Raw genomic sequence first — 22,377 nt, 5'->3', positions numbered from 1 at the left:
TATTCAGAATTAGTTATGCCATCAAGACCTTTGATCAAACATCCTTTCTCATTTTGGTAATTCAGGTCTACTACTCTTTATATTTGGAAGGTCTATTGTTTTTAAATGTCGATGGAGAAATATCCTAACAAAATTAACTTCAAATAAAAAAGAAGTCTTTTCTCATTTACATAATGCATTTCTTTAGAAAAACATGCAGGCCTCTATATTTTTTAAATTTCAGAAACTGAATGCCAAGTAAACAATCGTTTTAGTCATGGTTTCAAAATGCTGCCACTTTCTCTGTTAAATAATGTACAAATAATCTAAACTGTTTAAAATTATTTTAGAAGAGTCAACAGTTTTGCTTAAAAACAAGATAGCAGATTTGAGAAAATGGTCGGGTTCATTTTTATATGCCTTAGGAATAAGACTCGAGGAAAAAGATACTACCGTGTAAATGACCCGGCCTTTGACCTGGGGAAGCTATTGGACCTCTATCTCTATTTCTTCACATGCAAAATGGGACTAATAACAGTATCTACTTCACAGGGTAATTTTGGAAATTAAAAGAGATAAAATAAATGCATTGTTAACACTCAGGGGATCTTGGCTATTTTGGTATTTAACTGTAAAAATGATGGGGAATTTATTCCTTCAATTTTAGGTAGTATACTTTAAATTCCCTGTCTTTGGTCCTTCTTAACTACATACCCACTTATCTTGAGAGGTGATACAGCACAGTGATTAAGAGTGTGGACTCTGGAGCCAAAAGAGATGAAATTTCATTGCTGCTTCCCCATTTAACAACATGGGTGAACCTGGGCAAGCTACTTAATTTTTATGCCTCACCTTTCCCTTCTGAGAAATGGTGGTAATAATGGAACCGATCTCAAAGAGTTGATGTGAGGTTTGAATGTGGGGCTCACAGCATGCTCTCAGTTAAGTCTTAACTATAATTTCCCACAAACAAAGGGAATTTGTATATGGTAAACTGAATACTGTATTGATTCTGGCACCTTTTTCCCCCAATCATAAGCCCAAAGAAGTAGAGAAACTCTGTGGACCAGAACATATTTTGTTGTTATAGTACAAATGAGGAAATATAATAGATTTACCATTAGTTAATATGGTCTAAATATATTCTATAAACATGCAAATGTGTCATTTATGCTAATACAGCAGAACACAGTTTACCAAATCATAGGTTGTCAAGCTGATTTCCCACTGTACTTTATATCCTTTTTATGAATCTTAAATTCTACTGCAGAGAGGGCAGAGTTTATGAGGAACCAAAACAAGTTCATTGCAGCTGGTATATAGCGTTCAAGGTAGCAAGTATTTGGAGATGAGGGTAGAATCATTAAGAGGGGCAGACCAAGAAAGACCTCGCAAGCCATGTTTAGGACTTAATCCTAAAGGCAATGGGAAGCCATTAAGAATTTGTGTGTGGGTGTGTTTGTGTGTGTGTGTGGGGGGGTTTCCATCTATTTGTTTGTATTTTTTTTTCTTACAGTTTTACTGAGAAATAATGGACATACATAGCTGTATTAGTTTAAGTGTAGGGTACAGCATAATGGTCTGATTTACATATATTCTTAAGTGATTACAGTAGGTTCAGCTAACATCTATCTTTTCATATAGTTACAATAAAAAGAAAACAAAGAAAAAAAAGAAAAAAAGGAAAAAAATTTTTCTCCTTGTGGAGAATTTGTAGGATTTACTCTCTTAACAACTTCCCTATATGTCATACAGCGTGTCCCGTGGTCATCATGTGGTATTTATCTTATAACTGGAAGTCTGTTACCTTCTGACCACCTTCTTCCAATTCCCCCTTCCCCACCCTCTGCCTTTGGTAACTATAAACCTGATCTCTTTTTCTATGAGTTTTTTTTGTCTTTTTAATTTCACATTTAAGTGAGATCATACAGTATTTCTCTGTCTGACTTATTTCAATTAGCATAATGCCTGTAAGGTCCATCCATGTTGTCTCCAATGGTAGTAGGACTTGCTCTTTTTCCCTCCCCCTATGGCCAAATAATATACATATGCACAATTTTTTGATCCATTCATCCACTGATGGGCACTTAGGTTGTTTCCATGTATTGGCTACTGTAAAAAATGCTTCTATGAATATGGGGGTGCAGATATCATTTTGAGTTAGTGTTTTTATATTTCTTTTGGATATATTCCAAGAAATGAACTTGCTGGATCATATGATAGTTCTGTTTTGAATTTTTTGAGGATTTTCCATACTGTGTTTTCCATACTTGCTGCACCAATTTATAACCTAGGAACAGTGGACAAGGTGCCATTAAGAATGTTTAAGTACACACAAATAGATTTGGGTTTTCCAAATGTCATTCTGGCTGCGTTACGGAGAATGCGTGGAGGGGACAAGAGTGAGAGACTGAAACGCATAACGGATGGTGCCCAGGTTTCCCTGACTAGGATGTGAGATCTTGGAATGTAGAGATTGTACACCATCCAAGGGCTCCAAACACGTCACCTGGACCAGTACCTTCGATACACTTGGTAGAAAAAGTCCTAAAAGGTGTGTGGAAGTAGTGCCTGAAGCACCATTTTTTAAAGAAACACAGACATGACTACATTGAAAGATTAGAAAATCATGACACACTAGATGTAACAGTAGAGAAATGTAGCCCTGACCACGTATCATTCCAATCCCTTATTTCCGCAATTAAAAATAAGCATGTTATGAAGAAGTCCTGGAATCATGTAATTCTTTTTTTTTTTTTTTTTTAAAGATTTTATTTATTGATTTGACAGAGAGAGACACAGCGAAAGAAGGAACACAAGCAGGGGGAGTGGGAGAGGGAGAAGCAGGCTTCCCGCGGAGCAGGGAGCCCGATGCGGGGCTCGATCCCAGGACCCTGGGATCATGACCTGAGCCGAAGGCAGACGCTTAACGACTGAGCCACCCAGGCGCCCCTGGAATCCTGTAATTCTAAGAAAAAAGGCATAATTGGAATATTCTGAGAATATGGTGGCAGTGACACTGTTGTTTTTGAATCTGTATAATAACATGTAGCAAAACCCAAACCCCACTAACAACAGCCAGAGAGAGATGACAGCATTCAGAAAACAGTTAGAAATGAAAGTAAAAAAAATAAATCTCAGAAATGAAACTAGACTAAAATATAAGAATGAATGAATAGGATGGAGGAGAATAGGAGAAGGTAATGAAAAATAGGATGCAAAGTATAAAAACATTAAAAATAAGAGAGAAAAGGGATCAGGTAAGTGACAGCTATGATAAAAGGTAAAAAAGATCCAGTATATGTATAAGAGAAACTTCTGAAGCAAAACCAAAGCAATGAAACAAAATAAATATGAAAAGCTATAATTTGAGGAAATCTTAAAATTTATTTCAAGAACAATAACAACTACCTTCAGAAAGAGCATACTTCATCTTTGGGAAAAAACACCTAGAAGGACCATACCAGAATACAGTCTATTCAAACTCCTGGGCTTTAAGGAAAAGGAAAATATCATTGAGCATCCAGGCAAAACCAAGTCACTGAAACATGAAAAAAAACCAGATTCTAGCAAACGTTGAAAACAATGTTTTATATAGACAATGCAGGAACCTATTTATTAAAGAAAGAAGATAGGAACTATGGATTGTAAATCTGGTCAAAGTGACCTTTACAGGTACAGGTCATGGAAAAACCCTTAATAACATGCAGGAACTCAAGGAACACTGTTCCCGTGAGCCCTTCCAGAGGAAAAACAAAAGAACAGAGAAGCACTGACTTCAGATCCGATGGGGATCATTAACATTATATTTGCTGAATTTATACCAAATGAACTGAACTAGAACTAAAACTGAAACCAAAAATACAGCATAGGATGGAATGGCTCTATGCTTCAGGCAATGTACACATAGTACACCTATCGAAAAGGGGAGAGAAATGAAAAGTATACGGGAAAATAGAATGAGTTTGCTGACTGGCCTATAGGTACTAGCAGAGTATCATTTACTTCAAATCCAGTGCTTGGGAGAGGAATGAGAAGGGCAAAAGTGGTTACTAGCAGACTTCAGTATAGGTCATTGCTGTTGAGGGAACACTGAAGGTCGTTGTTGTAGGGAACCAACAGCAAATAGTCTCCCCTGCCCAAAGCATTAACGTAAAGGTAATTATAGAAAAAAAAAGTCTTCTGAAATGTCAAATATTATACTAGAGAGCAAGTAAGAGCAAGGAAAAGGAAAAGAAGAGAGGGAGGAAGGTTGGCTTATCCTAACATAGAAAGAAGAAAAAAAAAGAGCCAATGGAAGGATAAACCACAAATAGAACAAAAGAGAACAGCTACCTGCCCCCTGGTTAGGGGACAGGGTAGAGGCTAGAATTTCCTTGAAAATGATTTTTTTGGTGGAGATTTGATTATGGAACCTGTAATGATTTTTATGTCATTATATAACAAAATTAAATAAATTTTTAAAGAGAAGTCTCTGAATATTAAAATGAAACTAAAGAACCTAATGACACATTGGTATATCTATACTTAGAAACTATTTCAAGTGACTTTATTTATTTTTTAAAAATATTTTATTTATTTACTTGAGAGAGAGAGAGAGAGAAGCAGACTCCCTGCTGAGCAGGCCCCATCCCAGGACCTGGAGATCATGACCTGAGCCAAAGGCATCGATGCTTAACTGACTGAGTCACCCAGGTGCCCCTCAAGGGACTTTACAACACAGACACTGACTACATATTCCTCGTGAAATATATAAGAATCATCAAACAAGGGGCGCCTGGGTGGCTCAGTTGTTTAAGTGACTGCCTTTGGCTCAGGTCCATGATCTCAGGGTCCTGGGATCGAGTCCTGCATCGGGCTCCCTGCTCAGTGGGAAGCCTGCTTCTCCCTCTCCCACTCCCCCTGCTTGTGTTCCCTCTCTCACTGTGTCTCTCTCTGTCAAATAAATAAATAAAATCTTAAAAAAAAAGAATTATCAAACAAATAGGAAAAGGAAAAATTTTAAACTGTTCTTACAAATTATTTTATTCGATGGTCACGATGATATGATGATTCTGAGACTGCTGTGTGTATGACTGGTTAGATAAAAGGAATTCAGCTGACCCCTGAACATGGATTTGAACTGCACAGGTCCACTTATGCAAGAAATTTTTCCAATAAATACAGTTCAGTACTCTCAATGTATTTTCTCATCCTTATGATTTTTTTAAAAAGATTTTATTTATTTATTTTAGTGAGAGAGAGTGTGAGCAGGGGGATGCACAGAAGGGGAGGGAAAATGGAGGGGTAAAGGAAGGGGAAAGAATCTCAAGTAGACCCTGCACTGAGCACGAAGCCCCATTCAGGGCTCGATCTCCCGACCCCTGAGATCATAACCCTGAGATGATGCCCTGAGCCCAAACCAAGAGTCGGACACTCAACCAAATGAGCCACCCAGGTGCCTCTTCCTTATGATTTTCTTAATAACATTTTTTTTCTTTAGCTTACATTATTGTAAGAATACAGTATATAATACATATAGCATACAAAGTATGTGTTAATCGACTGTTCATGTTATCAGTAAGGGTTCTGGTCAACAGTAGGCTATTCGTAGGTTTTTGGGGAGTGAAAAATTACCACAGAAATTTTGACTGCACAGAGTGTGGGTGCCCCTAACCTTCCCACATTGTTCAAAGGTCAACTGTAATTATTATGGTGTCATTGAAAGGTAGTATTTTCAATGTTCAAAAAAAGATTATAATCAGTGATGGAGAGTACAAAAATACTGAAGTCCTGAATTTGAGTCAGGACTATTAGTATGAGCCAATATGTTTAAAAAAAAAAAAAAAATCCTAACTCATTTCATTAAAAAGGGCTAGAAATAATGGTATCTCTAACATCCAGATTGTAGTTTACAAAACTATTTCCCTTCTTAAAGAAATGGCTGATTCTTGGCCCGGGTCAGAAAAGGTCCAAGGTAGCTTTGAAAATGTAAACATACCAGATGGCAAGGAAGAAAGCAAAGACCAGTAGAAAGGAGGGCGCCTGGGTGGCTCAGTTGGTTAAGCGACTGCCTTCGGCTCAGGTCATGATCCCGGAGTCCCGGGATCGAGTCCCGCATCGGGCTCCCTGCTCAGCAGGGAGTCTGCTTCTTCCTCTGACCTTCCTCCCTCTCGTGCTCTCTCTCTCTCTCAATAAATAAATAAAAATCTTAAAAAAAAAAAAAAAGGCCAGTAGAAAGGAAACAGACTCAGGAACCAATATAAATAATCTTCCACTGCCCGAAGATGGGCCAATTTTAACATTAATTAGGATAATAACTAATGAATTGAAACACATCAAAAATGTTTAAAATAAATGAGTTAAAAACAAAATAGAATCACATTTCACTGGTCACCTTTGGAAAATGTAAGGAACCAACAATTAATTCTGAAAACTGATAACCAAGGGAAGAGATCAAGTATTTATCTTGCGTTTCCTACATGATCTGTGCCTCGAAGTAATCAAGTAGTTGAAGTGGGGGAAATTTTTAACAGAAGTAATCCAACCAACAGGCAAAAGTGAAATGACAGAATTAACATATCACCATTCTGCAACCCTTAACGAATGAATTTGGGATCATTATGGCTAATCAGTCACAGAAAGAGACATGGAAATGAGAAATAGAAGATACCATCTCTGAAACAGTCTTGGCCCAAACAAAGCGAAACAAAACAAACAAAACAACCTGAATCTAATCGATTCTCTAGATTAAATACCAATGACAGGAAACACTAGGGACAAAAGGTAAATGTGCAATGACACAATGTGGATAAAATCAGCAACACTCCCCAGAGGTGACAAACTTCATAAAACAAACAACCTGATTTCTGCAATCAAAAACTTTCAAGGAAAAACAAAGGCTGGGGGAGGGCATATTTATAAATTAAAGGGAACTTTTTAAAAGAGATGTATATCAACCACTTATAAGAGACAGACCTCATTTGGATCCAAATCCAAACAATGTATAAAATAAAACATTACAAAATAACTGGAGAAATGTGAATATCAACAAATTTTATTATATATTAAGAAATTATTGCTCTTTTAATAGATGTGGGAATGGTACTGCGGCTTCTTTTTCTTTAGAAGAGGCTATTATTTTTTAGAACATACTGATACATTTCAGTTGAAGTAATATGATAGATGGGCTTTGGGGTCGGAGGAAGGGGTGGGTAGGGATATAGATGAAACCAGATTGGCCATACACTGATAATTATCTAGGTCAGTTGAGGGACACATTTGCGTTTATATTTTTCTCTGTATTTCTGCATATTTTCCATAATAAAATACTGTTAAAAACTGCTTTTACCATCCTGACATTATAAGTGAAAAGCATCCTTTCAACTCTTAAAACTGCCAGTATGAAGTCATTCTAGGTTTTCAAATCTTAGTGACACTCTCCGTAATTTTTAAGTGATCAAACTTGAAATTAAATTAAGTTATTCATGACATCTGATGTCTTTTAGTTTGAGTACACCTCTGGACTGTAATTGATGTAAAAAGATTACAGAAATCTCTATCTGAGGTTTATTGTCCTTAGAAAGGATAATGCATAGTTTTTATTCCATCTTTCTAATTAGTAATTTAAGCATATGTTCAGCATTTAACTCTAAATGTTTGCCTTTTCCCCAAGCTCAAAGACAGCTGTCTAAGATGTGAATGCCAGAAAACATTTAAATATCAACATCTGTTGAATTATGTTAATTTAGTATAATATAATTGGGCATGAGTTGGAATTGATCAGAAGTATATGAAATAAACAAAGTAAATTCCCAACAATATCTTGGTATACAAACAAATCACTACAGAGTGATGAAAAATATTTCTGAAGAGAAAGGGCGAGGAAAAATACTGATTATAAAGCAGATTCTTTTAAAAACAAAGTTCTAACTCTATGAGACATTATTTTGTGATTTTTAGATTTATTTTTAAATTGCCTCCTAATTGAAAGGTAATTAAAATCAACTATAACAAGTGACAGTTAAGTGTTTAATATTTGAATATTTTTATAAATTATTAAGTAATTTATACTTCTATAACAACTACTTATACATGCAGTAGCTGTTTTAGACTGCTGGATGATCCCCATTATATTATGAGCAGTCCAATATGTCAAATTTCAAGAGCTGGTATAATTTCTTTTCTATAGACACAAAATAGTATTTTTAAATTCAAAGCGTTGTCAATGTGGCAGATGAATTTACGAGGTTTATTCTCCAGGCTGTAAGGTACAAATCATCAAGTAGGAGCTGTTGTTTATTGTATTGCTGGTTTAAAATCTTGAGTTTTACAGCAATTCTTTTACTAATAAATTAGGAATGCTTGATGTTTTGGGGAGTGTTCTGGCACATACACGCACTGGATGATCAGATCCTCAGACGTACCCCTAATGAAGTTATAACCTGGGCAGCATGGGGATACAGCTGTTGTTAATATATGGTCCTGCAGGTGGACCTCCATCATTGTCTAGGGGAAGCATCTCTGGGAGTTAAAGGTTAGTTTTGTGTCCATGCCCATTTAATCACAGGACCAATTTGGAGAGTGCCAACTGTGAAACAGACACCTGTCTGAAGGAAATGGACTCCACAAGACGAATTTACTGGAAAGGCTTTCACGTGCTATTTTCCATTATTAGTGACCATGGCCAAATTCCACTGCTGTTTTAGAGGTGAGAGGCTGTGCATACTTTTAGTTATGTGAAAACATCTAATTGATCTACCAGATTTCAAGGAAGACATTGTCATGAATGTTTTACCAAGAAGTACTTGATTGCTTTTTAAATTTACCACACACTGGATACATGACATAGCTCCAAATGGCAAATCTCTTTTTTTGTCTGTGTGGGTTACTCATATTACCCTGAAAAGCAATCTCTCAAAATTCTAACTGGCTGATAAGTAATTTTATTTAGTATAGTCACAATTTAAAATAACTCCCTATAATCATTAGTTTAAAATTTTGGCAAGGAAAGTCAGAATTTCTAGATGCCAAAGGGACAGAAGGCACGAGAACTGGCAACCTGAGAATAGTGCCTTTTTTTAACATACTAATTTGGTCATATAGTATAAAATAGATTAAATTCCTTAAAAATCATTTTATGTTGTATATGTGGCGTATTTCCAATTATGCTACTATAAATATCCATACCTAGAAGCTATTACAAATTTTTTTAATTAGAACACATATGCAATTAAATATGTTCCAATTAAACAAATAAAGAACATATACATTCTTATTAAAGGGAGTATGTAAATATATTCTATGTGTTCATTCATGCATTTGTATGAATGAATTAAAAAATCTAAAAGACACTTTTCTATCTGTAGGATTGGGTAAACTTTTTTAAGACAATGAAATTTAATGCTAATTTTAGGTTTAGAAAGTAAAAACAGTAACACACCAGACATTTTACTTTTAAAGTTAGTATAAAAAAGCATTTCCAAGCCATTATTTTGGACATATAAAGTACATAAAATATGAAATGTTAAGTGGTATAAGTTGCTTTAAAGTATTGTCTTGAATCATTATTTTAATATGACAAAGGAGGATTTGTTTTAAAATCCTAAATCTGTTAACATAGGATAGGTAACTTCTCATCTTAAAAATTAACATAAAGCATCACTTACTTTTGTTAAGATGTTTAATCTTGTTGATACATTTCTGTGAAAAGCAACACTGAGCAAAGCTAGCCCGTGTCATTAACCAGTACCCTAATGAACAGTTATCCTGTCCCAATTTATTAACAGCTGCTCAAAAATGTCGTAATTAATAGTTTCATTTATTTTTGGCAAACCTACAAAATGATAAATAGTTTTGTATCTGTTGCAAATTAGATCTCCTTCTCCAATAACAGATGACACTATGGGGAAGACTAAGCAAACTCAATCCTTGAACATCTTTTGATCTTTAGAAGATCAAATAAAGAATGGCTATAATTCTATTTGTTACAACTACCACACAGCACAGTGATTTGTATCATCACATGAAAATGAATATGCTCTGTATTAAAGGAGATAGAAATGTTCTAGCCTGATGGAAGAAGGCTGACATGAATGTGTCTTTGTGTGAATGTGATGGGATTTGTTTTGATTCTCTGATGAAATCGATTGTCATTTTTTTCATTTTAGGAGACTCTTTACTACTAATCAGGCAAGATGACAGAAAAAAAAAAAGGTTGATTTCTTCCTCCTCACTATTAATTGCTAACATAAGAAACAGAACACACAGTATCCAGGGATTATCAAATTATTTGACACTAAGTAAATGAAAAATGTAATGCTACTAAAAACTAAGTAAAAGTGAATTAACACATGTTTTTAAGAGACATTTTATTCATTATTATTACCTTTTAAAATTTGTATTCCCTCATTTTTTAAAAAATTGTTTTTATTTATTTATAGCAAGAGAGAGCATGAGCGGGGAGGAGAGGGAGAAGCAGACTCCCCGCTGAGCAAGGAGCCCGATGCGGGGCTCGATCCCAGGACCCTGAGGTCCTGACCTGAGCTGAAGGCAGACGCTTAACCAACTGAGCTACCCAGGTGCCCATAAAAGACACTTTAAAATATTAAATAGAATTGAATAATATCAACAATAAAAGTGTTTTTACTTAATTTCAAATTATATATCAGACAGTTGGGTGATTTAGCCTTTGTGCCTCCCCAGAGTAAATGACAGGACTCATGTAAGTAAAGAAGTACAGCAGATTACAAACAACAACAAAATCAGATCTAAAAGGAAAGGCATGACATGATCTAAATAATTCAATAAAACTGCTGTCAATTTTTGTCAAACTATCAGTCTTTTTGTACGGATTCTTAGAATAGTAAGGACTAATCATAAAGAGGTATTTAAAAAAGCAAGACATTTTTGAGAATGGCACGTCACTCAGAATCAGGCATCACTTAATGCATGTTTTACTCACTTTCAATTTGGGGAGCTATATTGAACTTTCTGGTACTAACCAAAGGTTATGACATGAGAAACAATATGAACAATAATAATAATTTAATTGGAGTTTTACATGAGGTGAAGGCAGAGGAAAAGAACTTCCTAACTTTGAGAAGTATAAAATTATATTTGGCTACTGAAATAAAAAAATGGAAGGTTTGGGTATCAAGTCTGGAATTTAAGAGAAAGATATGGGTTGAAGAAATAAATCTAGATGTCACTGCTCTTTCTATAAAACACTTAGATGCACTGCCCCAAGGTTTAGCTGAGTGAGTGTGAATGTGTGTATGTGTGTTTCACTTTGGCTAATAATCTAGTGCATGCAATGACCACTCAAAAACTATGCCTGTTCACTAGTAAATATTGACAGTGATAGGGAGTAAGTACTGGTTTTCAAAAATTAGTTGTGTATGTTTTCATGCATTTATTTCTCGAAAGACTTTTGTGTTTCCCTAAGTTCTTATTTATGGTTTCAAAGGTTTTAAGGTATATACGGAGATACTCATTCAATATTAGATGAGAAATAATATACAATAAATCTAAGACAAAATGCCACAGTAGGAAAATGGATAGAGAATTCTGAAGAAATAAAAGGATGCCAGAAAACAGAACCTCATAGACTAATCAAACGGAAGAATCAGATGTGAATAATCAGTAAGATATAAGCAGCACGGATGAATGCGAGACAGGAAACATACAACTTCAAGGACTGCAATGCAAAATCTTGGGCAAACACATCAAATAAATATAAGAGGATAATGTTATGATGAAAGTTTTTCACACCATTCAATATCTGACATACCTGCTATATGAGAAGGCTCCCCGCAGGGAATAAAAATGGAGCAGCAAACTAAAAGGAAGATGTGTAAGACTAATGTCGTTTGAATCAATGAGATGACATTATAGCTCTGTTTATAATTAGAGTTTGTTTATATTAGTTTACATTATATCTGTGTTAAGAATCAGTCAAAAGTTTGATTACAGGACCTGTTGAGTATCACGTCTGAGAAGGAGAATGCTGATTATGTTTACAATAAACATATGAACAAATAAAATGCCTTTATACTTCCTTAATAGCTTTCTGGATATGATGGAATGATGTGTTACGCTGAGCACTGTTGATGGCAGCTGAAGTGCGGAAGGATGTGTGGGGGGTGAGAAGCCAGTTGTGAAATCCAAAGGAACATGGATGCCTGGGTGGCTGTCGGTTAGGTGTCTGCCTTCAGCTCAGGTCATGATCCCAGGGTCCTCGGACCGAGTCCCGAGTCAGGCTCCTTGCTCAGTGGGGAGGCTGTTTCTCCCTCTCCTTCTGCCTCTGCCTCTCCCCCTGCTTGAGCTCTCTCTCTGACAAATAAAATTGAAAAAAGAAAGAAAGAAAGAAAGAAAGAAAGAAAGAAAGAAAGAAAGAAAGAAAGAAAGAAAGAAAGAAAGAAAAAGAAATCCAAAGGCACATCTACCCTTTTCAGAGGAAGAAGCACAGGCCCCCTTGAAAAACAGAGTCCGTTGTTGATGAGGTAGAGCTTCCCTAGAGAACGGATTGAAATTATCCAAATAGGTTGTTTGTTTGAAGGAGGCTTTCATAGGTTGTCACCTCTTTGGCACTGTTAGACATAAGACAGTCTCAGAGCTGGAAAAAACACAAGTCCCCTGCCCCCATCACCGATTTAAAGAGCCTACATGAACATGAAAGTGGGTGTGGCAAAAAAGGAGAAAACGCCATAAACTGGGTATCTAGAAAACCACCCAACTGCATTATAGTTAGTGGCCTCGGTAAGTAAGACCCTGAAACCCGGCTACGGAGGTCTTGAAAACTGCCGGGCGGAGCTGAGGGTGAGATGTACCACCCTCCAGGAGAAGCCATACTGTGCCGAGCTCCAGTGAGGAATGCCTACCTGAAGAGCACGCTGTTGGCATGCGCTTCAGAGTCTCAGCTTTGAGTCATTAACAGCAGACCCCCTTCTTACCTGCCTGCTATGTTTTGGGAGTAAATGATCCCAAGATTTACTGATTTAATGCATTACAGTTCTCTTCTCTAACGTTTATATTTCCCACAAGTTGAGAAAGGGAAGTGAAGTCACTCATCTAAAAGGGGTAAGAAAAGTCAAGAAGATACTGAAAATACTAGAAAGAAAATGGCTTTCAAGACAGCAACACAGAAAAATACATAGAAATAAGGAAGGTGAAGAATTTGTTTGTCATGCAGTTAATAAAACTTGTAACAAAAATTAAACTCGAGTAAGTCTTTCTCTCTTTGTGCTTATTTCACCTTCACAAATTGCGCTATGCCTCACACAAATGTTACCCATAGAGACACAAGAAAATAAACTGCATCCACGGAACAAGACACAGAGGATATCTGAAAGGAATGCTCAAAGAACAAGGTGAGCTCTTGGAAATGAAAAGTGTAAGAGAATTCTTTTTAATTGATAAAAGGTTTGGGACATCACATTGATAAAACTGCCCAGGAATCTTTGAAGACAAGAATATATAAAAGAGACGTTAAGAAAAACTGGAGGCTCACTTGAGGGCACTTCCAACATCCAAATCCTAAGAGAGCAGGGGAAATGGAAACCACAGATAGGAGCAATGCCTTCAAAATCCTGAGGCAAAATGGCTCCCAACAGAATTCCATTCCCAGCTGAATCAATCAATGTAAGACTAGAAGAAATAGATTTTCAGACATGCAAAGTGCCACAGATTTAACCACGACTGTTCTCTTTCTCAGAAAGCTCAGGAAAAATAATGGCGTAGGGTCCAGGGAACAGGAAATCCCCCGTAGGAGAGATGAAGGACATCCCCAGGATGATAATGAAGAGAGATCAGGGGACATCTGCTGTGTAGCAGATCCAGACAGCAAACAGTTGAGAATGGATCTGAGAAACCGACGGCTCAAAGAGGGAGGCCACCCAGAAAAAGAATTGAAAGGAACTACACTTCTGCGTAGAGGTGGCTGATGAACGGGGGTGAAGCACACAGAAAACAAAGCGAATGAAAAACAAGACAGTTATCTCCATGACAACAGGAAAGTGATACATCTATGAATAATATTTACATACATAATCGCATTAATGCAAACAATGAATATTGATTTGGTCTAACGATTATGATATAGCTACTAGAAAGAGAGAAATGCAGATATGGGGTGCATGCGTGTGTGTGTGCGTGTGTGTGTGTGTGTGTGTGTGTGTGTGTGTGTGTGTGTGTGTGTGTAGGACGTACAGCTGGAAGTCAGTAGGTTATACCAAAGTAAGAACTTCAAGACATAGTGATATAAGCATGTAATTTGGGCTGATACTAGAAGAAATGGCTAAAATGATTATATATATATATGAGTATAGTGTATATATACTAAAAGGGTTGAAAATGGTTTCCTCTGGAGGGTGAAATTGGAGAACGGGGACGGACAGGGCTGGGGCCTGCTGTACTTTGTCATCAGTCTCATAGGATGATTTGACTTTCTAAACTAGGTACAAGAAAAATAGGATAAAAAAATAGTTGAACAAGTGCTTAGAAAACACACAGGTGGAAATAACAATACCATACTTGAAATAAGAGCTAATATTTGAGCTCTTCCATTTTAAATGCTTTATAGGCACTAACTCATCAATTCCTTACAACAGTGTTTATGAAGTAGGTAGGACTATTTTCCTTATTTCAGATACGTAAACTGAGGGACAGAGAAGTTAAGTATTTTGCTCAGGATCACCAAGCTTATAAGTGGTGAAATGGGGACTAGAGTCAGACACTCTAACTGTCGAGGTCCCCACAAGGACTCAATCAGAGCACTTTACTGCCATATAATCAATTTTAAATGCATTCTACAAATATCTTATGTAATGAATATTTATTGTCCATGTATCAGGCATTGTTTTTGGTACTGGGGATACACCAGTGAGTAAAGCAAAGACCCTGCTCTCATGGAGCTTAAAGAGATTGTCCCTGTAACAGGGACAATCAGGAAGACAGATCAATCGGAGTTTGATGGGTTTGGTGGAGAATGAGCCTCTTTTACACTGAGCAGGGACTCGAAGGAAATGGAGAGCAAGCCATAAAGATAGCTGAAGGGAGAGGGGACAGCATGTGCAAGGGCCCTGAGACGTAAGTGGGGTTGGTGTGCTGGAGAAATAGGACAGAGGCCCCTGTGCAGGAGGGGGTGAGTAAGAAGTGAAGTGGGGGACGATGTTAGGGAGGAAGCAAAAAGGTCTGGGCCAGGTCACAAACGGCCTGGAAGGCCAACATAAAGACCTTGGCTTTTACTTGAAGATTTTATTTATTTATTTGAGAGAGAGAGAGGGAATGAGTGGCGGGGGGGGAGGGAGGCAGAGGGAGAGAGAGCAAGAGAAGCAGACTCCCTGCTGAGCAAGGAGCCCAACGCAGGGCTCACTCCCAGGACCCCAGGACCATGACCTGAGCTGAAGGCAGACGCTTAACCAACTGAGCCACCCAGGCGCCCCCAAAATTTTTTTAAAAGATCTTGACTGAGGTGTAGTTGACATAAGAAAAATGCATAGTTAAAGTGAACAATTGGATAAGTTTTGACATAGGTCTATACATGTGAAACCATCATCACCCTCAAGATAATGAAGATATCCATCATCCCAAGAGCTTCTTTATGCCCTTGGGAACCCTTCCCTCCAGTTCCTTCCAGGCCCTGTCCCATGCCCATGCTATACAACTCATCTGCTTCCTGCCAATTTAACATGCTATTGCTGTCCACTGTTTTAGATTGTCTTTTGAAAAGGCCTATGAATCACAAGTCATTATCACTTTATATAAACAATGGTTGTTTACATTTACTTACATCTTTATCAGTTTATTGGTTTTGCATTCATCCTTGAATCTCAGACTTTTCTTGTGAGATAGTAATATAAGCATGTAATTTTTTTCGGAAACACATCCTTTATAAATTCTTCTAGCCAATGTCTGTTGGTAGTAAATGTTCTTGGTTTATGAAAATCTGAAAATGTGTCTACTTCACTTCTGTACAGAAAGATGTTTTTCTAGGTACACAGTTCTAGGTTGTCAGTGTATGTTCACTTAGAACTCTGAAGATGAGTCCACTATGTTCTGGTTTCCTTGTTGCTACAGAGACATCTGATGTATAGCTACCATTCCTTTGTAGGCAATTTGTCCTTTCTTTCTGGATTCTTTTATCAAGATCTTCTCCTGTTTTTGGTGTACTACACTATACTACTGGGTGTAGATTTCTTTTTTCTTTTTTAAAGATTTTATTTAATTATTTGAGAGAGAGAGCAAGTGAGAGAGAGCATGAGTGGTGGGGACAGTCAGAGGAAGAGCAAGAAGCAGACTCCCCGCTGAGCAGTGAGCCCAACGCAGGGGTTCGATCCCAGGACTCTGGAATCATGACCTGAGCGGAAGGCAGACGCCCAACCGACTGAGCCACACAGGCACCCCTGGATTTCTTTTTATTTATTCTACTTAGTATTCATTGTGTTTCTGTATGTGTATCTGTGGATTTATAACTTTCACCAGCTTTGGGAATTCTTAGCCAGTATCTCGTTAAATATCGTGTGTGTGTGTGTGTGTGTGTGTGTGTGTGTGCGCGCTAAACCCTTCTACATTCTTCATCAAAGACTCTGATTAAATATATCTTAGACTTTTTTTTGTGTCTCTTAACCATTCTCATTTTCCCATCTCCTTGCGTTTCTATGCTATATTCCAGTCTATTTCTTCGGCCACATCTCCATTTCACTAATTATCTCTTTAACAACCATATTTCTCATCTCTAACCTATATATTTTTTTCCCATTTTGCCTGATTAATTCCAATAGTGAGCTGTTGCCTGCTCATTTTATTTCTATAAATATTTCATTCATAGTTATTTATAAACTATATACATTTTATACAGATTATTGTTATAATTTTAGGAGCTGACATTCTTAGGGGTAAATATATTGATTTTATGTTGACTATCACTGATGGTCAACTTACATGTTTGACAGTTTTTGATTGTCTAAATTAGGTAGGCATGCTTACATAGGATTTACATTCGCTTCTTCAGAGATCGAGTGGGTTCTCAGTTGAGGTTACTTTGTACGACATTATACTTTAAAGCTCTATTGCTTGCTTGGGAAAGTTAAACACAGCAGCTAGCACCCTACCAATGGGAAACCATGGGATGCAATTTATCTGAGGTCAGTTATCTTGTTAAAAATTGAGTAAGTGTAAATCCCAGGGTGGTAGTTCTGATCAATATTCTGATGGCCATTTTCATCTAAATAAAAATTAAGTCTTCAGAAACACCACAAGCAAAATTTGAAAATATACATCTAAAACAACCGACTGGGACAAATTCTTTCTGTTGAAGGAAAAAAAAAAATAACACTGACTCAGCAATATAAAACGATTAAGAACCCAGAAGCACTTCTTAAGAAGAGTATATTTTCTATAGACTCATTTATATATTATTAGAATATACATGTTGCTCTCTCATAAGGTCTAAGTACCATGTAAGTTTAGGGGAAAAAGATTAATTCTACTTTTTTAAATGAAAAACTAAAATGATCATTCTAAATCCTGAACTAGTATTCATTAGTTATAAGAAACAGAAATTTTCTTTTCTTTCAAAAATTCACTATTTTTCACCACCTTTTTAAAAACAGAAATAAAACGCCATCTCTCTATTCATTACTAGTAATCCTGAAATAGATTCTAAAAACAATGGGTGAAATATTTCACACTGGTTCTTTAGAAAGCAACTTCAAAGGCAACTCAGCTGTCACTCATCCCTTCATACTGGTAGGGGGAAAAGGAAGGCACATGACTTAATGAGCATAATTAAAAAGTGATTCTGAATGACTTACCTGCTGCCTGTTTTCACAGAACAGTTTTTCTTGTGTCCTCTCTCAGCTCGGTTATCTCTCAGAAGCTGATGCTATACAAAGTGTTAAGACAAAGTTATAAAAACAAAAATATTTTCATTATATTATTTTGTAAGTAGAAGGGTGTTCCTCCCACGCAAAGGGGCACCATTTGCGCACTTGCGTTGACTTTTCCCCCCCCCTACTGGTTTCTCTCACAACAAAGACCACTACTTTTACGAGAGATGCCACCGACACTCTTGTAACAAAAGTGTTAGCAAGGGCTGCCAATCCAACAGTTCCCTGACAGCGAAACCGCTCTGATTGTCAGTTAAAATACCGCCCAGAGCTGGAGGTTCTAGAACTCAGTCTTTATCCTAGTTCTCTGGAGTAGTCCTGGTTAAAGTAACATAACCTCTTGCCAATGGCCTCTACAATTGAATTCAGCTGTGAATTTTTTGAGACTGTCATTTACGCTGACATGAAAGATCCAATATTTTCTCTGTATCTACTGGCCTAACATGGTAAAGAAACACACTTAAAACATTCGTTTTCAAAGAAATTATTGGCTTGGAAATATATAATTAGAAAGCATGTATATACATTTGATTGCCTCCTCAAAATGCCTCACCATCCACTTCCTTTCACACTTGCTTTATCCTAACTAATTGGAAAGAAAAAAACCCCCGGGGCAGTCAATACTCTTTACTGTGTGTTCGCTCAAACTGTAGCTTACCTTATTTAGGCAGAAATATAATTATACACAAGACTGGGCCAAAAAGAAGTTGCACAGCATATTAGAAATATTATATTAGAATATTGTCAGAAACCCTAACAAAAATAGAAATCTTAAAAGTACTAATGCAGGGATAGATCTAGGTTCTAATCCCAGCTGTGCTTGTAACTAACAAGTTACGAGATTTTAAATAACAGATTGGCCGTTTACAAACTGGCTAGTCTTAGGCAAAGTACTTAACCTCCGAGTCTATCTGTAAAATGGAGATAATATTATCTACTGACATGGTTGCCGTGTTAAACAAGATAAGCCAGGTAAAATGCTTAGCGCTATGTCCAAAACATAAGCGCTGAGCAAAACGGTTCAAATGCTACCATCATGATTATAATTAATGAGCCTGGCTGTCAGGGGGTATTGTCTGACCAGTATCAATACCTTTTTAGAAAAAAATTTAAACTATTTAATGACATTGGAATCAACTATTAGTGACATTTGGCCATCTTTGAGAGGAAACAGAACTTAATCAGATCATCAAGAATGTAGTTAGATCATTTACTTATTCTTTCAGGACTGTCTTAACTAAGTACATGTATCTTAAATTTCTCTTAAATATCTACTTCTTTCCTTCCCCAACACTACCATCCTCGTCCAGACCATCATTTTCTCTTACTTGAAATGGCCTCCCTCCAGACTCACTCCTATTCAATCTCTTCTCCCCACTGCAGCCACTAATTCCAAGATTAGATCTGGTTACATTACTCTCTGCAGATAAACCCCAAATCCTGTACAAGGCTTTCACGGCCCTTCATGATTTGATTACATTTCTCAACTCCTAATTCATTATGCTTCCTCCTACCCCAACCTAACCTCCCTACTTTTTTTTTTCTTCTTCTTTTTTAAAATTTTAATTCCAGTATAGTTAACATACAGGTTCTATTAGTTGCAGGTGTACAATATAGTGATTCGACAATTCTATACATTACTCAGTGCTCGTTGCGATAAGTGCACTCTTCTTCCTCTGCGCCTGTTCCACCCATCCTTCCACCCACCTCCCCTCTGGTAATGGTCACTAACCCCCTTCTTCCTAAGTGACATATCCCCACCATACTGAACTTTTTAGCTTGCGGTGTGTACCACATTCTCGCTCACCTTTGGCCCCTTGCTTCCAGTTATTCATTCTGCTTGCATCTCCACAGTCCAGCACAGTGTCTGGTAGAGTTTTAGTTCTCAATAACTATTTGTTGAATGAATGAATGATTGAATAAGTGTAATACAGAAATAGGGAGTGAGATCTAGTATCTGATAGGTAGCTGAAGCACTATCTCATTATTACTACGTGTAGAAAATGGCAACCATTTATCTTAAGTCCATTAATCTGAAAGTGTTTCAATTTAGAAACACTTCGTACCATGAAAACGAAATTGTTTCTGAAAATAAAAATAATTACTTCGGCATTTCTAAGTCTAGTGCCTTTTACAAACATATATACAAACCAACATTTGTGACACAGATAGCCAGAGGTGAGATGATAAAATCTCTACATCCACCTGAAATTAATAGTAGTGGTTAACTAACTTTTCTAATTTTAAGATAAACGACAGATACGTGAACGCTGTTTCTGCAGTTTGTGTTAAAACAGTTACAGCAAAGAACTCAAAATTCCAAACACAACATTCTGAAATAAGAAAAGAATTCTACAGTTTAATTTTGAAAATGCAACTATAATGACCAAAATAAATATTAGACTGTACCTACTAGGTCTGGATAGTTCTCAGAGAGGCTACCACTTGGATCAACTTAAATGAGATAGCGCCTTCTCTGAACTCTGATGTAGAGCTCCTTCTATGAGATTCATATGAGAATTTCTTCTCTTCCTCAAATTTATAGTTTTGATGGGCTTTGTATATAAAAGGAGACAAATATCAGAATTATTTAATACATATACTTCTATATTAAAAAGCCATCACAAATTTCCTCACTTTATCAATAAAACTATAAATCTAGGTGCATCTTTGCAAATTTAAAATCAAACCAAGATAAAAAAAATACAAACTCAGATCTACGGGTCATGAATCCACTGAGTTAACAGAGGAGGCTAGATCTTTTAAGGGGCAAAGGAGAAAAAATTAATCCAGAATGTTATTAGAATAGAAAACATATATTTATATTTGAAATTCTCAACACATTTCTGCTATGCCCCAAAGAAAAAGAAAAAGGATGGTAGGGTGGGTTGGGGTAGGGGGCTGAGTCAGGTCATGAGTTCATGGTCAAAGACACAAGGATCCTTGAGCTCTGCTCTACTAAGCGAGAGTAGCTCATCAGGTTTTGAGAAATTACTCACTCTTCTTACTGATTATTCTTCTCTTTCCTTGGACTACTATCAGTGTCACAAGTGAGGTCAATTTTCAAGATTCTGACTCAACCACATCAACTCTGTTTAATAACAGAACTTCTGAATATGGTGCGAAGTGCTTCTTACCTTCCAACTTTCAGATTGCTGGACTTAGGCCAGACGGAGACACAATTCCCTGATTAGTGACCTGCAGACGTATATTAAAAAATGACTCATATAAGAATTACATTAAAATTCATAAACACAAAACCTAGTACAATGTGAGGTTTACAAAAGGTTCACAATTTTTTAAAACTACTGAATTAAACCAGGAAGAGAAGTATTCCTTGTGGATGATGGTTCTTCCTATCAGAAAGGGAGCTGGGAATTTCTGAGGCTCTTCATAATATTTTTACAAGATTATTAAAAGTTTAAAATCCCTAACACAAGAGAAGCCAAGAGAAGAATTCTTCCCCAGCAATCCTCACTTTACCACCTGATATTCAGAGGCATTTGCTCAGGAGTATTTCTGTTAGCAGCCACTTCTCAATAATTTCTCAAACGTCTACAGAAGAATTTTAAGTCTCCTCACACGTGGGTTCTCGGTGTCCTCACCCTAAAGGGACAACTAAGTGATATCTAAACTGTTGTCTATGATTCCTTAAGATACTTGTGAATTCAGTCAAAATGTCAAATCATTAGATTTTCAAAGAGGAAAAATGAGAATTAAGTAAGACCCCCCCCCCCCCCGCAATGATGCTTCACATAACTGTCTCTCCTTCCTTCCATTTCTGAACTGACTTTATTTCTCTTCTGGGGCCTTTATAACTGCCCTCTCTGTGGTTTTCTCAAACATTTTACAACATACTGTGTCATTATTGCTTTTCTGCCCCAGATTATAACCACCACAGGGGAAAAGCTACATTGTTTTTCTAAATGTCCTCTTTCATAGAGAGTATCTGATAGAAAATGGCTGATGAATAATAGTTATTTACTGAATGTGTAATAAAAGAGTGAGAAGTACACATGCTGTCAATGGATATGGGATAGAGCACTAAAGAACAGAAAGAGGAACTGCAAGGCAGGGGAAGTGGAAAGGGGTGGGATTTCAAAAAAAGTGGCAGTAATGTTATCCTTTCCTTATGTTGCTAAGTTGGTATGGGAAAAAGAAAAGGTGTGCATGCATGCTAACAGTCATTCATTCAACAACATAGTGGAGGATTTTACATTTCTTCACAGTTTTGCATTTTATCACTTGCACTGAGATTTATTTAGCAAAGTTTACTGTGCTAGAGTTAGATTTGCATGGAATTAAGAAATTTGTATCTCTCAAAAGGTAAATGGTCTCTGTGTGGTTTGTGTATGTACACCCAGGTATGGTCATTCCTCAGTATTCACGGATTCCATATTTACAATATGCCTATTTGTTAAAATTTCTTTGTACTGCCAAGATCAATACTTCTGGCACTTTTGCAGTCCTTCACAGACATGCGCAGAGTGGTAAAAATTTGGGTCAGCGGTTCTGAACGCTCTCAGCTGAG

At 36.9% G+C, this 22,377-nt stretch overlaps 1 protein-coding gene across 2 annotated transcripts in view; it reads right to left on the bottom strand.

Moving 5' to 3' along the window:
- Positions 1-22,377, bottom strand: part of GPATCH2 (G-patch domain containing 2) — a 173,886-nt gene that overhangs the window by 27,023 nt on the left and 124,486 nt on the right. For both annotated transcript variants that reach the window (XM_028104728.2, XM_028104729.2), the window contains exon 8: positions 17,772-17,842. In XM_028104728.2, the coding sequence (XP_027960529.1) occupies positions 17,772-17,842 (71 nt within the window). The remainder of the gene's footprint in view (positions 1-17,771; positions 17,843-22,377) is intronic.

Source organism: Eumetopias jubatus, unplaced genomic scaffold (assembly GCF_037043125.1).
Source record: "Eumetopias jubatus isolate StellerSeaLion01/CBP00866 unplaced genomic scaffold, mEumJub1_p1.0 scaffold_12, whole genome shotgun sequence".
NCBI lineage: Eukaryota > Metazoa > Chordata > Mammalia > Carnivora > Otariidae > Eumetopias > Eumetopias jubatus.
The sequence above is the reverse complement of the archived record's forward strand: the minus strand, read 5'-3'. Positions and strand labels throughout refer to the sequence as shown.